Raw genomic sequence first — 16,153 nt, forward strand, 5'->3', positions numbered from 1 at the left:
GGTGATGAACACTCGTAGTCTACACTGTTGTTTTCAGAGTTTTTAGAATTGCTTGATTTCTGAAGAATACAAACTGATCAGGCCAATATCCCTCTACAAACACCTGTAAAGAATACATCTTTCAGATGTACCATGGTTCAGGTACCTATTTTTTATCATCTTTTATCACAACCACTTTGGGGCAGCAATGACAAATTGACTAGCCTGGGATGCTGAACTCCTGACTAATGCAGTCAATATTCATTCCTGCAACAGTACCAGCCAAAATAGCACTAGTTTGCTCTAGTCAGTCCTTCATTTTGGCAGAGGGGTGTCTTGGTAAGGTGTACTTACACCTCAGTAACGGAGTCAGGAGCAGGGAGGGACAGTTCAGCAAGCTTCCTTACCACCTCTTTATCTGCTTAAGCCATCTGCTGTAAAAGCAAGAGATGCTCATTTCAGTCACCTTTTCTCAGTGAATGGTTGTTCAAGGAAAGTTCTTTTTTTTTTTCCTTTGTTCAAAGTACAGCAAGCCTCCTGTTTTAATCTGATGTTACAGATAATTTTACTGCCTCTTTCCATTTTCCTACTGCCATGTGTACAGTTACAGTTTCTTACCCTACACAATGAACTGAGAAAATTTCTGGGACAGCAAGTTGCAAGCTATTTGATGCACATTATAGATTCATGAGTGCAAGGAAGTGTTCATCTTTTGAAGCAAAATAACATACCTGCAAAATCTGAGTCATTTATCATTGTATATTTTAAGCAGCCTCTGGCACACTACTGTCCTCTGATGGGCTGTTATTACTTCCTGTAATTTGCCCCTTACTGAAGAATTTAATGCATAATAAAACTGGCAAGTGGAGTGTAGATAAAGATAGGGGTCTAATGCTGATTTGTCAGTGTACTAGTGTCAAGTATCATCTCTGGGTGTGTTTTTCTATGTACAAATGGAAGTGTGTAAATGAAAACAGAAGGTCTGTAATACAGTATCTTCTGAATTCAGTAGATTGTTTCTGTTTTCATAAATGCTGGTTTTATTCAAGTCTTTTGCACAATTTGCCATATTCCTAGTGTCAGTCCAGTCAGATCTTAATGAAACTTCTCGGGCATTACAGAACCACAGAATCACAAGGGACCCCTAGAAATCATTGAGACCAAACCTCCTGCCAGAGCAGGTTCACCTAGTGCAGGTTGCACAGGTTGCATTCAGGTGGGTTTTAGATGACTCCAGAAATGGAGACTCCACCTTCTCTCTGGGCAGCCTGTCGCCATGCTCTATCACCCTCAAAGTAAAAAAGTTCCTCTTCATGTTTAGATGGAACTTCCTCTGTTCAAGTCCCTGCCCATTACCTCTTGCCCTGACACTGGGCACCACTGGAAAAATATTGCCCCATCCTCCTGACACCCACTCTTGAAATATTAATAAGCATTGATAAGATTGCCTATCAGTCTTCTCTCCTCCAGGCTAAAAAGCCCCACATCCTTCAGCCTTTCTTCATAAGAGAGATGTTCCAGTCTTCTAATCATCTTTGCAGCCCTTTGCTGTACCCTCTCAAGATATTCCTTGTACCTCTGGACAGAGCACTTCAGATGCAGCCAACCATGGCAAAGTACAGGGGGGGGGGATAACCCCAAAATCATGAGTTTAAATTAAAATCATGGTACAATATTGAAAGCATTTAGCATTCACTTGACACACTGTCTCTTACTATGATTATGTTCTTGATATTTTGTGGATTTTTATGAACTCTCAAGGACTAGAAATGTTCAAATAATTACCTTATTTCATTTAATGTAATCCAGAAAAATAAAAACTGTCATCACCAAAACAGCTACTTGGCAGTTAGCTTCCATTTGTTTTATTTTCAGGAATGGCAAAACCTTTTGCAGCATCAAGAAGGCAGTGAAATTGAAAAGTTACAAACAGAAGAAAGGAGAAAATGTATATATGCTTTTCATTAGTAACAAACTGAAGGAAGCATCAACCAACCAAGCTCATAGGTTTCTTAAGCTGTTAAACCTGATTGGCCCCTGAAATAAAGAAATGTATTAAATGAGACTACCACAAATTGGCTTGGCTCAAATTACATACAAAATAATGAATTATTTTTCCTAATCCTCTCCCAAATCATATGTACCCACTTACTCTCAGTGCAATGCCATAGGAGAATATATTTTTTGTGAGGTGTACTCATTAAATCCAAAAAGAACTAAACATTAACAGTTCTTTGCAGTCATGTAATTGTCAATGTTTAGCTTCTCAGGAAGTTATATACTGTGGGCAAGACTTGTTATACCCAACTGACAAAGATTTTTAAGTTTAAAAAGTACAACTTATAGATAAATGGAAATATTTTTAAAATGTAAGGGCTTTCTATTCTGCTTTTCTCTGAAAGTAATTTCCCATATGTATTCCCTGTGTATTATCATACTTCTAAACCACTTATTTGTATTTACACTCACTTCCATCTCCACTTTTTAACCATTACTCATGCACCACATTTATGCAAGGACAGCATGAAGAATAACTATGAGAAGAAAAGCTACATGTGATAACAAGTTAGTAATGGCAGCAAAACTATTATCCTAACTAGCAAACACCCATCAGAACAGCTGCTGTTATTTGCTGGCTCCTAACAACTCCTGTCTCCTGGAGCCTGGGGCAATCCATCTCCAAACAGGTGTCAGCTCATCTCTGGGGCTTTGCTTTCCCTGATTGTCTTTGACCTTAAGCAGAAAGATTCATGCCTCTCACAGTGCCAGCATACTCTGCATGCACATAAGTTTGTATTGTCATCTCAGGCTGTGACCTAGACTTATCTCCTCTAAGATTTCATACTGCCATCATGTTCACACACTTTTCTAATGGTATGAAGTGAGATAAATGTCTTTTTTTTTTTTTTTTAATGTACAGGGCAGATTGGGGTAGGTTGTCTTGACTATGAGCCCCACATCTTCAGGAGAATGACAGTGACTCCTTGCTGCATGGCAAACTCCAAGCCTCCTGACACAGCTGAGAAGACAACTCAATACAGAGAGCCCTGAGCACCCCTGGAGAACATCTGAGACCCCACAGTCCCCAGAATAAGCCACTCCCACATCAACCTCTCCTCATCCTCTGCGGGGCCCTGGTACATTCAAAAATGAATTAATAAATGAAGATGGAAAGTAGAATTTGCTTGTGATAAGATGTGGTTTTATGGAGAACACAGGTGTTTTTGGACAAGACCTGTGGAGATAAGAGTTTATACTAGGGTAAAATGTAGCAGTGGCAGTTTCATATGGAGTTATGTCCAGGTAACAGATGATGCATGTTTCTTTCCTGCGTCACTCTTGTGCTACATTTAAAAAAGCTTTTGCAAACAAAGGAAACAAACAACAACAAAAAGGGTAAAATTAGCTAATGAAAACCCCTTAAAACTAACTTTAGAAAAAGAGTGGACAGTTCCACTCAGCCTTTTTTCTTGCTATATATTTCTGTGCCATATAATCTCATCCTTGCCTGACAAGGCAGAGGCTTTAAATGGGAATAGAGATGACTTTTCAATAAGTGTACATATGTGAAACACTGATCTTAGATAAATCAGTGGGAAACGTTAAGAGCTTTCCCCTCAGAAGATAATTATGTCTGCTAATACAGTAGTATGTCAAGGCTCAGGTTGAACCTCCTCTTAGGATCAAGCTCAGCATTGCCACCAGAGACCTACAAGTAATCCCAAAATTGATGGTCCAGGCCATAGGCTGTTGTTAGGAACATAACTGAAGCCACAGATCAATCAAAAAGCAAAAACTTATGTTCAGCGACAAGGACTTTCCCCACCTGTGTTACCCAGTGTCAAGAGTACTGAGAACGCTCAAGGGATATCAAACCAAGCAAGAGCTGTGCACTTTATTGTGGCACTGGTGGAATGTGGCTGTGGTTATGAGTTGGATGTCAGGTGGAATTGCCCGGTACGTCTCGCAGGCTGAGTAGGGGGGAATTGAGGCTGCCCTTTGGTGTAGCAACATCCTCGGCCCCCTGCCACATCACCCGCCTTCTGTCCGGCAGCTTTCATAAGAAGAAGGCTGAAGGAGTCTGGAGCCCAACCCGCTCTTGCCATAGGCGGCAGCCCAGCGGGACGGTGCAGGAGGGCCAAATCGATCCGATCCGTGCCGTGCCGTGCCGTGCCGTACCGTACCGGGGAGGAGCACGGCATAGCTCGTAGCAGCACCCAGAGCCCGGCTGTCGGGATGCGGCCGCAGAGGGGAGGGGAGCGAGAGCGGCGGCGCCTTCCCCTCGGAGAAGAGCGAAGTTAAATAGCCAGCGCGACTCCGCCGCTTTCCTCCGCCCTCCTGGCGTCGAGCCCTCAGCGAGCTCCCCGACGTCCCGCACCCTGCCCGTCCCGCCCGGGCGGCTGGGGCATAGTGCGGGGCGGTGGGAGTCTGACCCCGCGGAGCCAGGACTCCGGCGCTGCCGGTAAGGGTGGGCGTTTGGGAGTCTTAGTACCTTGAGGCACCGCGTCCCGCCGAGCCGCCCGTCTGAGAGGACTACGGCAGCTGCGTGGGAGGAGATGAGCGTGGCAGGTCAACAGCCTCCTCCGGCACTACTCGAGCGCCCCGGCAGCCTCCTCGTCCCCACCTGGGCAAGTAGCCGCTTTCTTCTCAGCCCGTCTCAGTACCAACTCCCGCGGCGGCGGGGCAGGGAATGAAAGGGTCCCGCCGGCGGCACTGGCCGCAGGGCAGGAGGGAGGTGTCGGTGTGAGGGGAGCCGGGAGCGAGAAGCGGGGTGGCGTAGGCTGGCCTGCCGTGCCACGGGGTAGCGGCAGGACCCTGCAAGCAGGGGCTCGGACTGGCAGCCCTGCAGGACGCTGGGGCGCTGACAAGACATTAGCTGCCCGGGCTCAGCGCCGCTGCCCGAGGCGAGGCGCCCGCGTTCCCTTGCTCCGTCCCTTCCGCCCGATACCGGCCGCGGGGGTGAGGCTCCGGGCGGGCACCGGCGGTCCGAGAGCGGTCGGGTTGGGTTTGTCCCCCACGCTGTGGGGATTATACCTGCTGCGATCGCGATTTGCAACCCACCATGGCAGGTTGCAGTGTGAGGGTCGAGTTTACAGGCGGACAGCCTGGAATGGCTTGGTTTGTAACCCAGAGGCAAGCCTCTGCTGACCGAAAAAAAACCACAAAAAAACCCCAAAAAACAAACCACAACCCAAAACCTACAAGCAAACAACCCCACCACCACCAAAAAAAGGCACTTTCAAGCAGAAGCCTGTGAGGGAGTTAGAAAATAACTTGCTACTTCATGGCGGCGTAGTTGGAAAATCATCTATGAATGATGCCCTCTGACGGCAGTTCTCAGCTGTCCTTGGTTTGCGTGAAGTGTGGTAGATATGCCCTGTGTACCTTTAAAAAACCTCTGTGTTTCAACTTGCTGCTCTTTTGGGTATGTAAAGTTACTTACCGCCGTGTTTGTCAGTCAATATCTAAAAAGTTAGTATTTGCATTTATTATAAAGTAGTTGAGCCGTGATAAACAGCCCTTTTAATTCCCCCCCCCCGCCGTCCTCCAAGCTGTTTCTGTGACCACAGCCTTGCAATTTTTAAAGCAAAAGAGCGTTATCCTCTTCATGTTTTATCCAGAGTATTGTTTAGAAGGTGTCTGCTTTCAGCTGCATGAAGGATGACTTAAGGACCTGTTCCCCCACACAGTGAGTTCATAACTGTTTTGAGCCTCTGTAATCATAAAACAGTAAATATTTGGGGGATGTAGGTGTAGGAGCAAAGGGTAGAGGCTGCTTGAAATCATAGCTGTGTACAACACCTGCGTAGAAATTGGGAAACAAACTTGTCCTTGTTGGGTTTTCCACTATATACACTGTGTGTTTTCATCTCTCTTTTGACACGTGAAGAGATGCAAACACTTAAACTTCGGGTTTTTAGAACTTTTGTAATTTAAAAGGAAGTAATTGAATGAAACCTACTTTAGAATCCTCTGTGTTTTAAAGCTGTCCCACGGCTCTTAATTTGTAAAGACCTGTTTCTGAACTGCAAAAATTATCTGTGCGGCAATTACCTAAAATGTTAATAGCTGAGTAGGTTGTATGGCAGTTCAGAATATTTCAGCATTAAAGGTGAGGAATAATCACCATCATTAGGTGAAATTTACAACTGATGTTCTTGTAGGTATGTTAAATGTATATGTTTAAGGCAAATAAGACATGCTGTTTCTGCAGATAAGCATGGGACTTCTGCCTGGGGCTGAACTAAATATGGAATGAATGGTGAACTGACCTTTTGCACAAGAGTAGTAGGAACTAAAGGGTTGTGACTAGATAGCGCTTCTTCCCATTCAGAGTCCAAGTAAACTATGAACTTAAAGATTTGGCTAAATATTGCATGCTGACTCTGTTGTTTGGGATTGTGGTAGCTAAGCAGTCTTAATACTGAACAATCCATTTATTTTATTTCTCTTCTGGAGGATGACAATGAAGTACTACACCCTGTAAAATAATTCAGCATACTTTAACTTAAAAAAGGCAGCAAGCTGGATTTGAAATACAGTACTAATGTATTTTGTGTGCTTGTATGTTTCACAATCACAAGCTCTTTTAAGAATGTTTCTAAGCAATGTGTCTATAAACTTCTCCAAGTACAGTTGTTTATGTTCTGTTCTGTAGAACTGTTTTTTAAGTTTTGTTTGGACTTTGTCTCTAACGTTTTGCCAGTCTCTTCTTTGCATAATTGGTGCTTGCTTCATCCAGGATCAGACACAGGTCTTTACTGAGCTGATTTTCTGAAAGCAGTGTGTGCTTCCTCTATCTGTAGTGAACTTTTTGGTTTGATTTCTCATATGATTCTTCCCCTCTTTGCCTCGTGGAAATACTCAACAGGTCAAATCCCTTAGGAATTTATCACTATGCCGGAGTGCCTGTGCCATACATTTTATGTGGATTTTCTGTCCAGTATCCATTAGATACTGTGGTTTTCATAAAGTTTGTAGAAGCAGGAAAGGGAATGAGAGCCTTGCAGACCTAACAGAAAAAAGATAGTGTGGAACTTTTTTGATTAGCGCTCTTTTCTTGGAGTTACCCAAATTATGTACTCACTAAGAGGAGATGCAGCATGTGCAGATTTGCTGTTCCTTTCCTCCTCTTTGTTTCACTATGTCTACATAATTTAGATACTTGGGCGGAGTTCATAATGTAAATATCTACTCTTTTTATAAAACTTATTTTTTGGAGAGCAAGTCCTGGGGCATGATGTTTTGTTTTGTGTGTGTGTGGTTTTGTTTGGTTGATTGTTTTTTCAGAATTTGTCACCCTTCAGCACAGAAGCTTCCTGAAAGTGAGCACTAGGTGGCATATCACCATAAATTTCCGTGTCTTGCCTTTTCCCTGTCTATCTGTTCAGGGTCAACATACAGCCTTGCCATTTTCCTGAAAGAGATGACCACCACTAATATTCCATGACAGTACTTTGGCCAGGTTGGACTACATTCAGTCATACTGTATGTGACTGGAAGAAGCTTCAGTTTTCCTATGCTTTATATTAAGTTCCATGAGGACTCAGGTGGCATGGATTTCAAGATAATTTTTTTTCCCAAGATCTTTCTTGGATAGGATATACTTTTTAATTGGAGCTTTTCTTCCCACACACTGATTTTCTCTTGAAATTCCTTACTGATCAACAGCTGGTTTCATAAAACTTTTGTTGTGAACTCAATGGAATTTGTCTCCTGATTTGGGGGTAGAAAACACAAGAAAGAAAGATGGTGGAGCTCCATGGTAGGGAGGAGTGTCCGTGTATTCTGCTACGTGAAAGTTAATAATTAGTTTCCAGTGCAAATTTTGTTGACTTCCCACTCATTTGGGAAGACAGATTTTTGTTTGATTGATTTTGTTGAGTGTTTGTTTGTTTATTCTAAAAAAACCAAATCCATGAAATTGATAGTTTTGAGATCCTATTAAAAAGATTTACCAAACACTTACTAAATATTGGAGTATGCAAATATTTCAGATTTCTTCTCTTGACTTCCCTACCATCACCAGCCAAATCTGAGTTTTGTTTACCTGTATGTATCTCCATGAGAACAGTTAACAAACTGATAAAAAAAAACATACTCAAGCTTATGGCTTTAACATCTTAATGGAAATAAGACTTGTGCCTATCTGCTGCTCTGAAAAGCAATGTCTGATCTCAGAGAAAGAACAGCATTGGCATTCTTCTTACAGCTCAGATATGTGTTTTGTATTGTAAGCAATTTTTTCCCCCTAATGTTTTAAACATTCTATGAGATTAGTATAACTAGAATCACTTTCTCTAGGGAGTGTGGAGACTGTCAAGAATAGAAATCAGTACAGCTCAGCAGAAGGAGCAGGGCATGACCATGTTCCTACAACACTTGACACCTGATATTGCTTGTCAGTGTCATCACTATAACAGAGACAGTAAATACAAATCAGATTCATTCAGATTGAAAGAGATCTTGGTAGTCTGTGAGTATAACCTTTTCCTGAAAGCAGTGACCATGTTGAATTTAGACTGAGTTGCTCAGGTCTTTTCCCATTGCATCTTTATATTCTCCAAGGATGGAAACTGCTCTGCTTAGCTGGACAACCTCTTCCCTGATGGGTTGTTTTCATCATGAAGCAGGGGGCTTCAGTTAGCTCCTCCCAAAAGCCATTTCTTTAGGTTCAAGCAAGCCCACCTTACTCAGCCTCTCCTCACAGGGGATGTACTTCAGCCCCCTGACTATTTTGGTGGACATAGATTGGACTTGTGCCTGTTTGTCATTGTGTCTTTTGTATTGTGGGTTCCGAAAACTGCATACAGTTTAATGAGTGTGAAGCGAAGGGAAATGATAACCCAGATTGTCCCTTCTGTTGCTGATGCTGTTACCCTTCATTGTTGTCAGCATGCACTGATGTCTGTACAATACTCTGTCCACCAGGACAGAAGCATCCTTAGTCCTTTTCAGTATTACACTCTCCCTGCTCTGCTCTCCTCCCCTCCACTCCAATGTCTCAGAGAGTAATCCTAAGCAATGGAAGTTTTTAAAAAGCAGATGGCTAGTGAAAATGCCTCTTTTTTTCTTCTGCTAGTTAAGAAAGAATGCATCACTCGAGGGGAATTTAGCAGTTTATTGTACTTGGGTTTTTATCTGCTGTTTCATGTAAATTTTTTTCCCTCCATCAAGAGCGGGGAAAAAGCTGATGCTGACTTTCATCTGAAGTTAAGATTCATTTACTATAAAAACTCTGTGTTAAAGTACTTGGAACAATTTAGGGAATGTGTTCATCCTTCATATTCCCAATGAAGCAGACAGTTAAAGCCAGTAGAGGCTCAAGATTGTGTTTCACTCCAGACACCCTTTGTCAGTAGCAGTCATTTTAAATCGGAGAATCATAGAATCAATAAGGTTGGAAAAGATCTCAGAGATCATCAAGCCCAACGTATCATCCAACACCTCACGACTAACTAAACCATGGCTTCAAGTGCCACGTCCAATCCTTTTCTGAACACCTACAGGGATGGTGACTCCACCATCTCCCTGGGCAGCCCATTCCAATGGCAAATAACTCTTTCTGTGAAGAACTTTCTCCTCACCTCGAGTCTAAACTTCCCCTGGCACAGCTTGAGACTGTGTCCCCTTGTTCTGGTGGTGGTTGCCTGGGAGAAGAGACCAACCACTTCCTGGCTACAACCTCCATTCAGGTAGTTGTAGAGAGCAATAAGGTCTCCCCTGAGCCTCCTCTTCTCCAGGCTAAGCAACCCCAGCTCCCTCAGCCTCTCCTCACAGGGCATGTGCTTGAGACCTCTCACCAGTCTTGTTGGCCTTCGCTGGACTTGAACAAGTGTTTCAATACCATTCTTAAACTGAGGGGCCCAGAACTGGACACAGAACTCAAGGCATGGCCTAACCAGTGCTGAGTACAGGGGCACAGTGACTTCCGTGCTCCTGCTGGCCGCACTATTCTTGATGCAGGCCAGGATGCCATTGGATTTCTTGGCCACCTGGGCACACTGCTGGCTCATGTTCAGATGGCTGTCAACCAGTACCCCCAGGTCACTTTCTGCCTGGTTGCTCTCCAGCCATGCTGACCCCAGCCTGTAGCACTGCATGGGGTTGTTGTAGCCAAAGCGCAGCACCCGGCACTTGGACTTGTTGAATGCCATCATGTTGGACTCTGACCATCTGTCCAGCCTGTCCAGGTCCCTCTGGAGAGCCCTTCTACCCTCTGACAGATCAATACCTGCTCCTAACTTGGTGTCATCTGCAAATTTACTGATGATGGACTCAATCCTCCCATCCAGATCATCAGTAAAGATATTGAGCAGAATGGGGCCCAGCACTGATCCCTGGGGAACACCACTAGTGACTGGCCACCAGCTGGATGTGGCACCATCCCCCACCCCGCTCTGGGCTCAGCCCTCCAGCCAGTTCCTAACCCAGCACAGAGTGCTGCTGTCCAAGCCATGGGCTGGCAGCTTGGCCAGGAGTTTGCTGTGGGGGACAGTGTCAAAGGCCTTGCTGAAGTCCAGATAGACTACATCCACAGCCTTCCCCACATCTATCAGGTGGGTCACCTGGTCATAGAAGGAGATCAGGTTGGTGAGGCAGGACCTGCCCTTCCTAAATCCATGTTGGCTAGGCCTGATCTCTTGGCCATCCTGCAGGTGTACAGTGATTGCACTCAAGATGACCTGTTCCATAATCTTGCCTGGCACTGAGGTCAGGCTGACAGGCCTGTAGTTTGCAGGTTCCTCCATCCAGCCCTTCTTGTGGATGGACATCATGTTGGGCAGTTTCCAGTCATCAGGGACCTCTCCAGTGAGCCAGGTCAAGCAGGGCCTGACCCCTGGTAGGCTCACTTAACAGCTGCATCAAGAAGCTGTCCCCCATACACTCTAGGAACCTTCTGGAATGCCTCCTCTCTGCTGTGTTAAGTTCCCAGTAGATGTCTGGCAGGTTAAAGTTGCCCAGAGGGACAAGGTCTGATGATCTTGAGACAGCCTCCAGCTGCTTATAGAATAATTCATCAAGCTCTTCATCTTGGTTGGGTGGTCTATAACAGCCTCCAACCAGGATGTCAGTTTTGTTAGCTTCCTCTTTGATTTTAACCCTCAGGCACTCAATCCTTTCATCCTCTACCTCAAGTTCTGTTTTTTGTTTGTTTCCTTCAAAAAAAGCAGGCTGATTATACTGGTTTGAACTCCTCTATACATGCTTGTCTGAATTCTGAAGAACAGTGTGACTCCATTGAAAGCTGTCATGATGGAAGCCTTCTGCCACTCTTTATTTATGTATATCAGCAGGCAGATTTCTGTAATGAGATTTATAAACTCTCTAAAGGATATAACCTTGAAGAGTTGGAAGCCTTTAGCACAATCTAATCAATATTATCTCATTTATCATCTCCTTGTGAGGTTTAGGTTTTAGTAGGGACAGATCTGCATTTGTAGTATTTAGAGAAGTTCTGGGCAGGAAAATCAATGTAAAAACTTGCTTCTTCTGTATTGTATTTAAAGAGGTGTAGTACATGCTCACACTCTATAATACTGTAAAACCGTTAGCATTATAGTTCTTGCCTCCACTATGCCAAACTTGCAGGACTGTTTCTGCCTGCTGTTTTGGAACTTTTGCCTTTACACAGTTGATCTCACAGAATAGCACAGAATGCTAGGGATTGGAAGGGACCTCTGAAGACCATCTACTCCAATACCCCTAGCGAGGGCAGGATCACCTAGAGTAAATCATGTGGGAACAGTCCAGGTGAGTTTTGAATGCTTCCAGGGACTCCACAATGTTGCTGAGCAGCCTATTCCAGTGCTCTGCCATTGTCAAAGTGCAGAATTTTTTATACATACATAGATTTCCTTATGTTTATGTGGAACCTTCTGTGTTTCAGTTTGTACATTGCCCCTTGTCCTGTCACAGGACACCACTAGGTCTGGCTCCATCCTCCTGACACTCACCCTTTAGATATTTATGAGCATTAATGAGACACCCTTCCTCAGTCTCCTCCACACTAAACAGCCCCAGCTCTCTCAGCCTCTCCTTTCAGACAGAGGTTCCAGTCCCCTAATCATCCTAGTGGCTCTGCGCTGGACTCTCTTCAGTAGTTCCTTGTCCTTCTTGAACTATGCAGCCCAGAACTGGATGCAGTATTCCAGATGAGACCTCACCAGGGTGGAGTAGAAGGGGAGGAGAACCTTCCTTGGCCTGCTGGCCACGCTCTTCTCCAGGGTACCATTTGCCTTCTTGGTCACAAGAGCATGTTGCTGGCTCATGGTCAACCTGGACTCTCAGGTTCTTTTCCCCAGAGCTGCTCTCCAGTGGATCAGCCTCTAACCTGTACTGATACCTGGTGTCATTCTTCCTCAGGTGCAGTACTCTATGCTTGCCCTTGTTGAATTTCATTAAGCTTCTTCCCACCCATCTCTCCACCTTGTCCAGCTTATGCTGAATGAGTCTTATATGAGACTTTTGTCACTGGATGAATAAAAACTGAGGGAAAACTTTTTCCCTTGAGTGGGAATGTCATCTGCTGTGCAAAGTACATCTAGAGTAGCTTTTTTCATCAGCAGTTATCATCAGCGCTATAAACATACTGCCCAGAGACTGAGCGGCCAAGTTCCATAGCACTTCCTTCATCTAAAGCAGTGCTGAGTTTCTTAGGGAGATGTGTGGCATGGAGGGGTTAGTTGATTCATTGAGGACCACAGAAGCAGTCCTATCTAGATGGTGATGGAATCAAAGCCTTGCAACGTCACATCTTTGTCATCACCTCTTGGTGACTCTTTGTTGCTGCAAAATGGCAGTTTGGCAGGTGTACCTTCTGATGGGCTGTTTTCAAACAGCCAGTGGAAAAACAGAGTGTTGGCTGCACAGTGTATGCTGTCTGAGCGAGCTTCCACAGTGCTGTTATTGGGTTCGAACTACTAACAGTTAACATCTATCAGCATACTGGATAAACTGTAAATAGTGGTATACTAACATTCTGAGTACCCTGTGAAGTAGGAGGACATTTTTGTTCCCATCTGACCAGTGAAGAAACTGAAAGAAAGAGGTTCTAGTTACATTTTTGAGTTGGGTGTTTGTGTGTTTTTGTAAATTTGGATTCAGTGAATTGTCTTTCAATACTTCACATTTTCTGAATGCATGCTGAAATTTCTTCAAACGTTATGTGGAGAAATGTTTTTCAACTTCAAAGGTTTATTCCGTATCTCACTTAGATCTTGTTGGTTTGGTTTTTTAGTGTTTTAGTTATTTGAGGTGTTGGTTGGTTTGGATTGGTGGGTGGGTTGTTTGTGTTTTGTGGTTGTCTGTTTGTTTTCTTCAGTAAATCATGTGTGGTCCTGGCCCCTTGAGTAATGGATGTGGACTTCCTTGGAGATAACTCATTCATTTAACTCATGAGCACCAACATACTTGCTTTTGCTGCTTGTGTAACTAAGGAGTAGTATGTTTAACATTAACATGAATATGGAGATATTATGTGGCTTAATAGCAAATATGTAACATGAAAAATGCAGAAGAACAAGCAGTCATGTTCAAAACAGCACTACATGACACGGGAGATAGCTATGAATATTTATTTCCTCTCTAGAAACTTTTTCCTCTCAGTGTATGTAAAACTTAATTTTCTTGGGAGAAAGTGGCAGAAGAATTGATCTCCTGCTGTATATCGAGAGGCCACACACATTTTTGAAAACTGCTTGTCGTAAGCCTATATTGCTATCTTATCATCCAGCAAATCCCTTCAATAACAAAGGAAAAAAAATTTTTTTTTCCCATTTGTTTCACTGGCTGCAGCTAAGACATAGCTACTGCAAGGAAATTTGCAAGCACATCTTTCTGTACAAGTCCTGTATGACTGTATTGACAGCCGGCTGAACATGAGCCAGCAGTGTGCCCAGGTGGCCAAGAGGGCCAGTGGCATCCTGGCCTGTATCAGGAATGGTGTGGCCAGCAGGAGCAGGGAAGTCATTGTGCCTCTGTACTCAGCACTGGTTAGGCCATGCCTTGAGTACTGTGTCGGGTTCTGGGCCCCTCAGTTTAAGAAGGACATTGAGACACTTGAACGTGTCCAGAGAAGGGCAACAAGGCTGGGGAGAGGCCTTGAGCACAAGCCCTGTGAGGAGAGGCTGAGGGAGCTGGGATTGTTTAGCCCGGAGAAGAGGAGGCTCAGGGGAGACCTTATTGCTCTCTACAACTACCTGAAGGAAGGTTGTAGCCAGGAGGGGGTTGGTCTCTTCTCCCAGGCAACCAACACCAGAACAAGAGGACACAGTCTCAAGCTGTGCCAGGGGAAGTTTAGACTTGAGGTGAGGAGAAAGTTCTTCACAGAAAGAGGTTTTAGCCATTGGAATGGGCTGCCCAGGGAGGTGATGGAGTCACTGTCCCTGGAGGTGTTCAAGAGGGGACTGGACATGGCACTTGGTGCCATGGTTTAGTAGTCATGAGGTCTTGGGTGACAGGTTGAACTTGATGATCTTTGAGGTCTTTTCCAACCTTATTGATTCTATGATTCTATGAACTCATGCTTTTAGAAAGGCTTAAAGAATTACTCATAGGTGGTGCTGTGTTAATAAAATGCCAGTTTCTTCTATGATATTAAAATATCTGACTCTCTTCAAGCAAGCATTGCAATCTAGTTTCACAGGATCATAGGATGTTAAGGGTTAGAAGGGACCTCCAAAGGCCATTGAGTCCAACCCCCCTGCCAGTGCAGAACCATCGAATCTAGCACAGGTCACACAGGCATGCATCCAGATGGGTCTTGAAAGTCTTCAGAGAAGGAGACTCCACAACCCCCCTGGGCAGCCTGTTCCAGTGCTCTGTGACCCTCACTGTGAAGAAGTTCCCTCTCATGCTGAGGTGGAACCTCCTGTGCTGTAATTTATATCCATTGCCCCTAGTCCTATCACAAGGTGCAACTGAGAAGAGCCTGTCCCTTCCCTCTTGACACCCAGCCCTCAGATATTTATAAACACTTATTAAATCCCCTCTCAGTCTTCTCTTCTCCAGACTAAACAACTCCAGGGCTCTCAGCCTCTCCTCATATGACACATACTCCAGTCCCTTAATCATCCTGGCAGCCCTCTATTGGACTCTCTCAAGTAGATCCCTGTCCCTCCTGAACTGGGGAGCCCAAAACTGGATGCAATATTCCAGGTAGGGTCTCACCAGGGCAGAGTAGAGGGGGACAAGAACCTCCCTTGATCTGCTGGACACACTCCTCTTAATGGACCCCAGGATCCCATTGGCCTTCTTGGCCACAAGGGTACCTGGCTGACTCATGGATAACTTGGTATCCACCATGACTCCCCGGTCCTTCTCCACAGGGCTGCTCTCCAGCAGATCATCTCCTAACCTGTACTGGTGGAGTTTATTATTCCTTCCCAGATGCAGGACTCTGCACTTATCCTTGTTGAACCTCTTTAGGTTTCTCTCTGCCTTGCTCTTCAGTCTGTCCAGGTCTCACTGAATGGCTGCACAGTCTTCAGGTGTATCAGCCAAGCCTCCCAGTTTGGTATCATCAGCAAACTTGCTGAGCAGGCACTCTGTCTCCTCATCAATGTCATTGATGAAGATTTTGTATGATGTATCTCTTCCTTTCTTTTTTTGAATGTGTGATGCTGTCTTATGCAGCATTTTTGTAAAAGTGGCATTTGGATGTTCTCCTGCCACCCTTCACTGTCCTTGATGGCATGGCAACCTAAAGACTGTTATCTGTGCTGTGTGCTCATTTTCAGAATACCACTGAAGCATAAGGTAGCATATGTTGCCAGTTCAGTCTGGCAGTCTTGTTTTGTGATGTTGATATTGCTTCTCATAAAACCTTTTCTAGTTCTGAATTGTCAGTGTAGTTAAATGTGTCAACAGTGGTTTATGCAACTATTTATTGTACTTTTCATTTAAAAGATGAATTAATTACTAAGGCATCTGGTGCATCATATGCTGCATATGCTGGATGCACTAAACAGAATAGTCCTTTTTAAGTAATAAGGGGGAAAAAGACATTACATGAAAGGATTAACCTCTTTAGAGTACTTTGAAGAGTAACTTTACTGTACTAAAATTTCCAAGTCTCTCATTCAGGATTTTCTGATAATTAGAAGAATCTTCAATTCCACTGGAACAAATGTGTATAACTGTATGTGTCTGTTTTTAGAGCATGTTGATAGCT

General features: G+C 44.2%; 1 protein-coding gene across 1 annotated transcript in view; it reads left to right on the top strand.

Moving 5' to 3' along the window:
- Positions 1 to 4,535: 4,535 nt before the first annotated feature.
- Positions 4,536 to 16,153, top strand: part of SNTG2 (syntrophin gamma 2) — a 190,879-nt gene continuing 179,261 nt past the window's right edge. Inside the window, exon 1 of the mRNA XM_054178651.1 lies at positions 4,536 to 4,607. Within this exon, the coding sequence (XP_054034626.1) occupies positions 4,536 to 4,607 (72 nt within the window). The remainder of the gene's footprint in view (positions 4,608 to 16,153) is intronic.

The sequence above is a fragment of the Dryobates pubescens genome, chromosome 3 (assembly GCF_014839835.1).
Source record: "Dryobates pubescens isolate bDryPub1 chromosome 3, bDryPub1.pri, whole genome shotgun sequence".
In the NCBI taxonomy this organism is placed as follows: Eukaryota; Metazoa; Chordata; class Aves; order Piciformes; family Picidae; genus Dryobates; species Dryobates pubescens.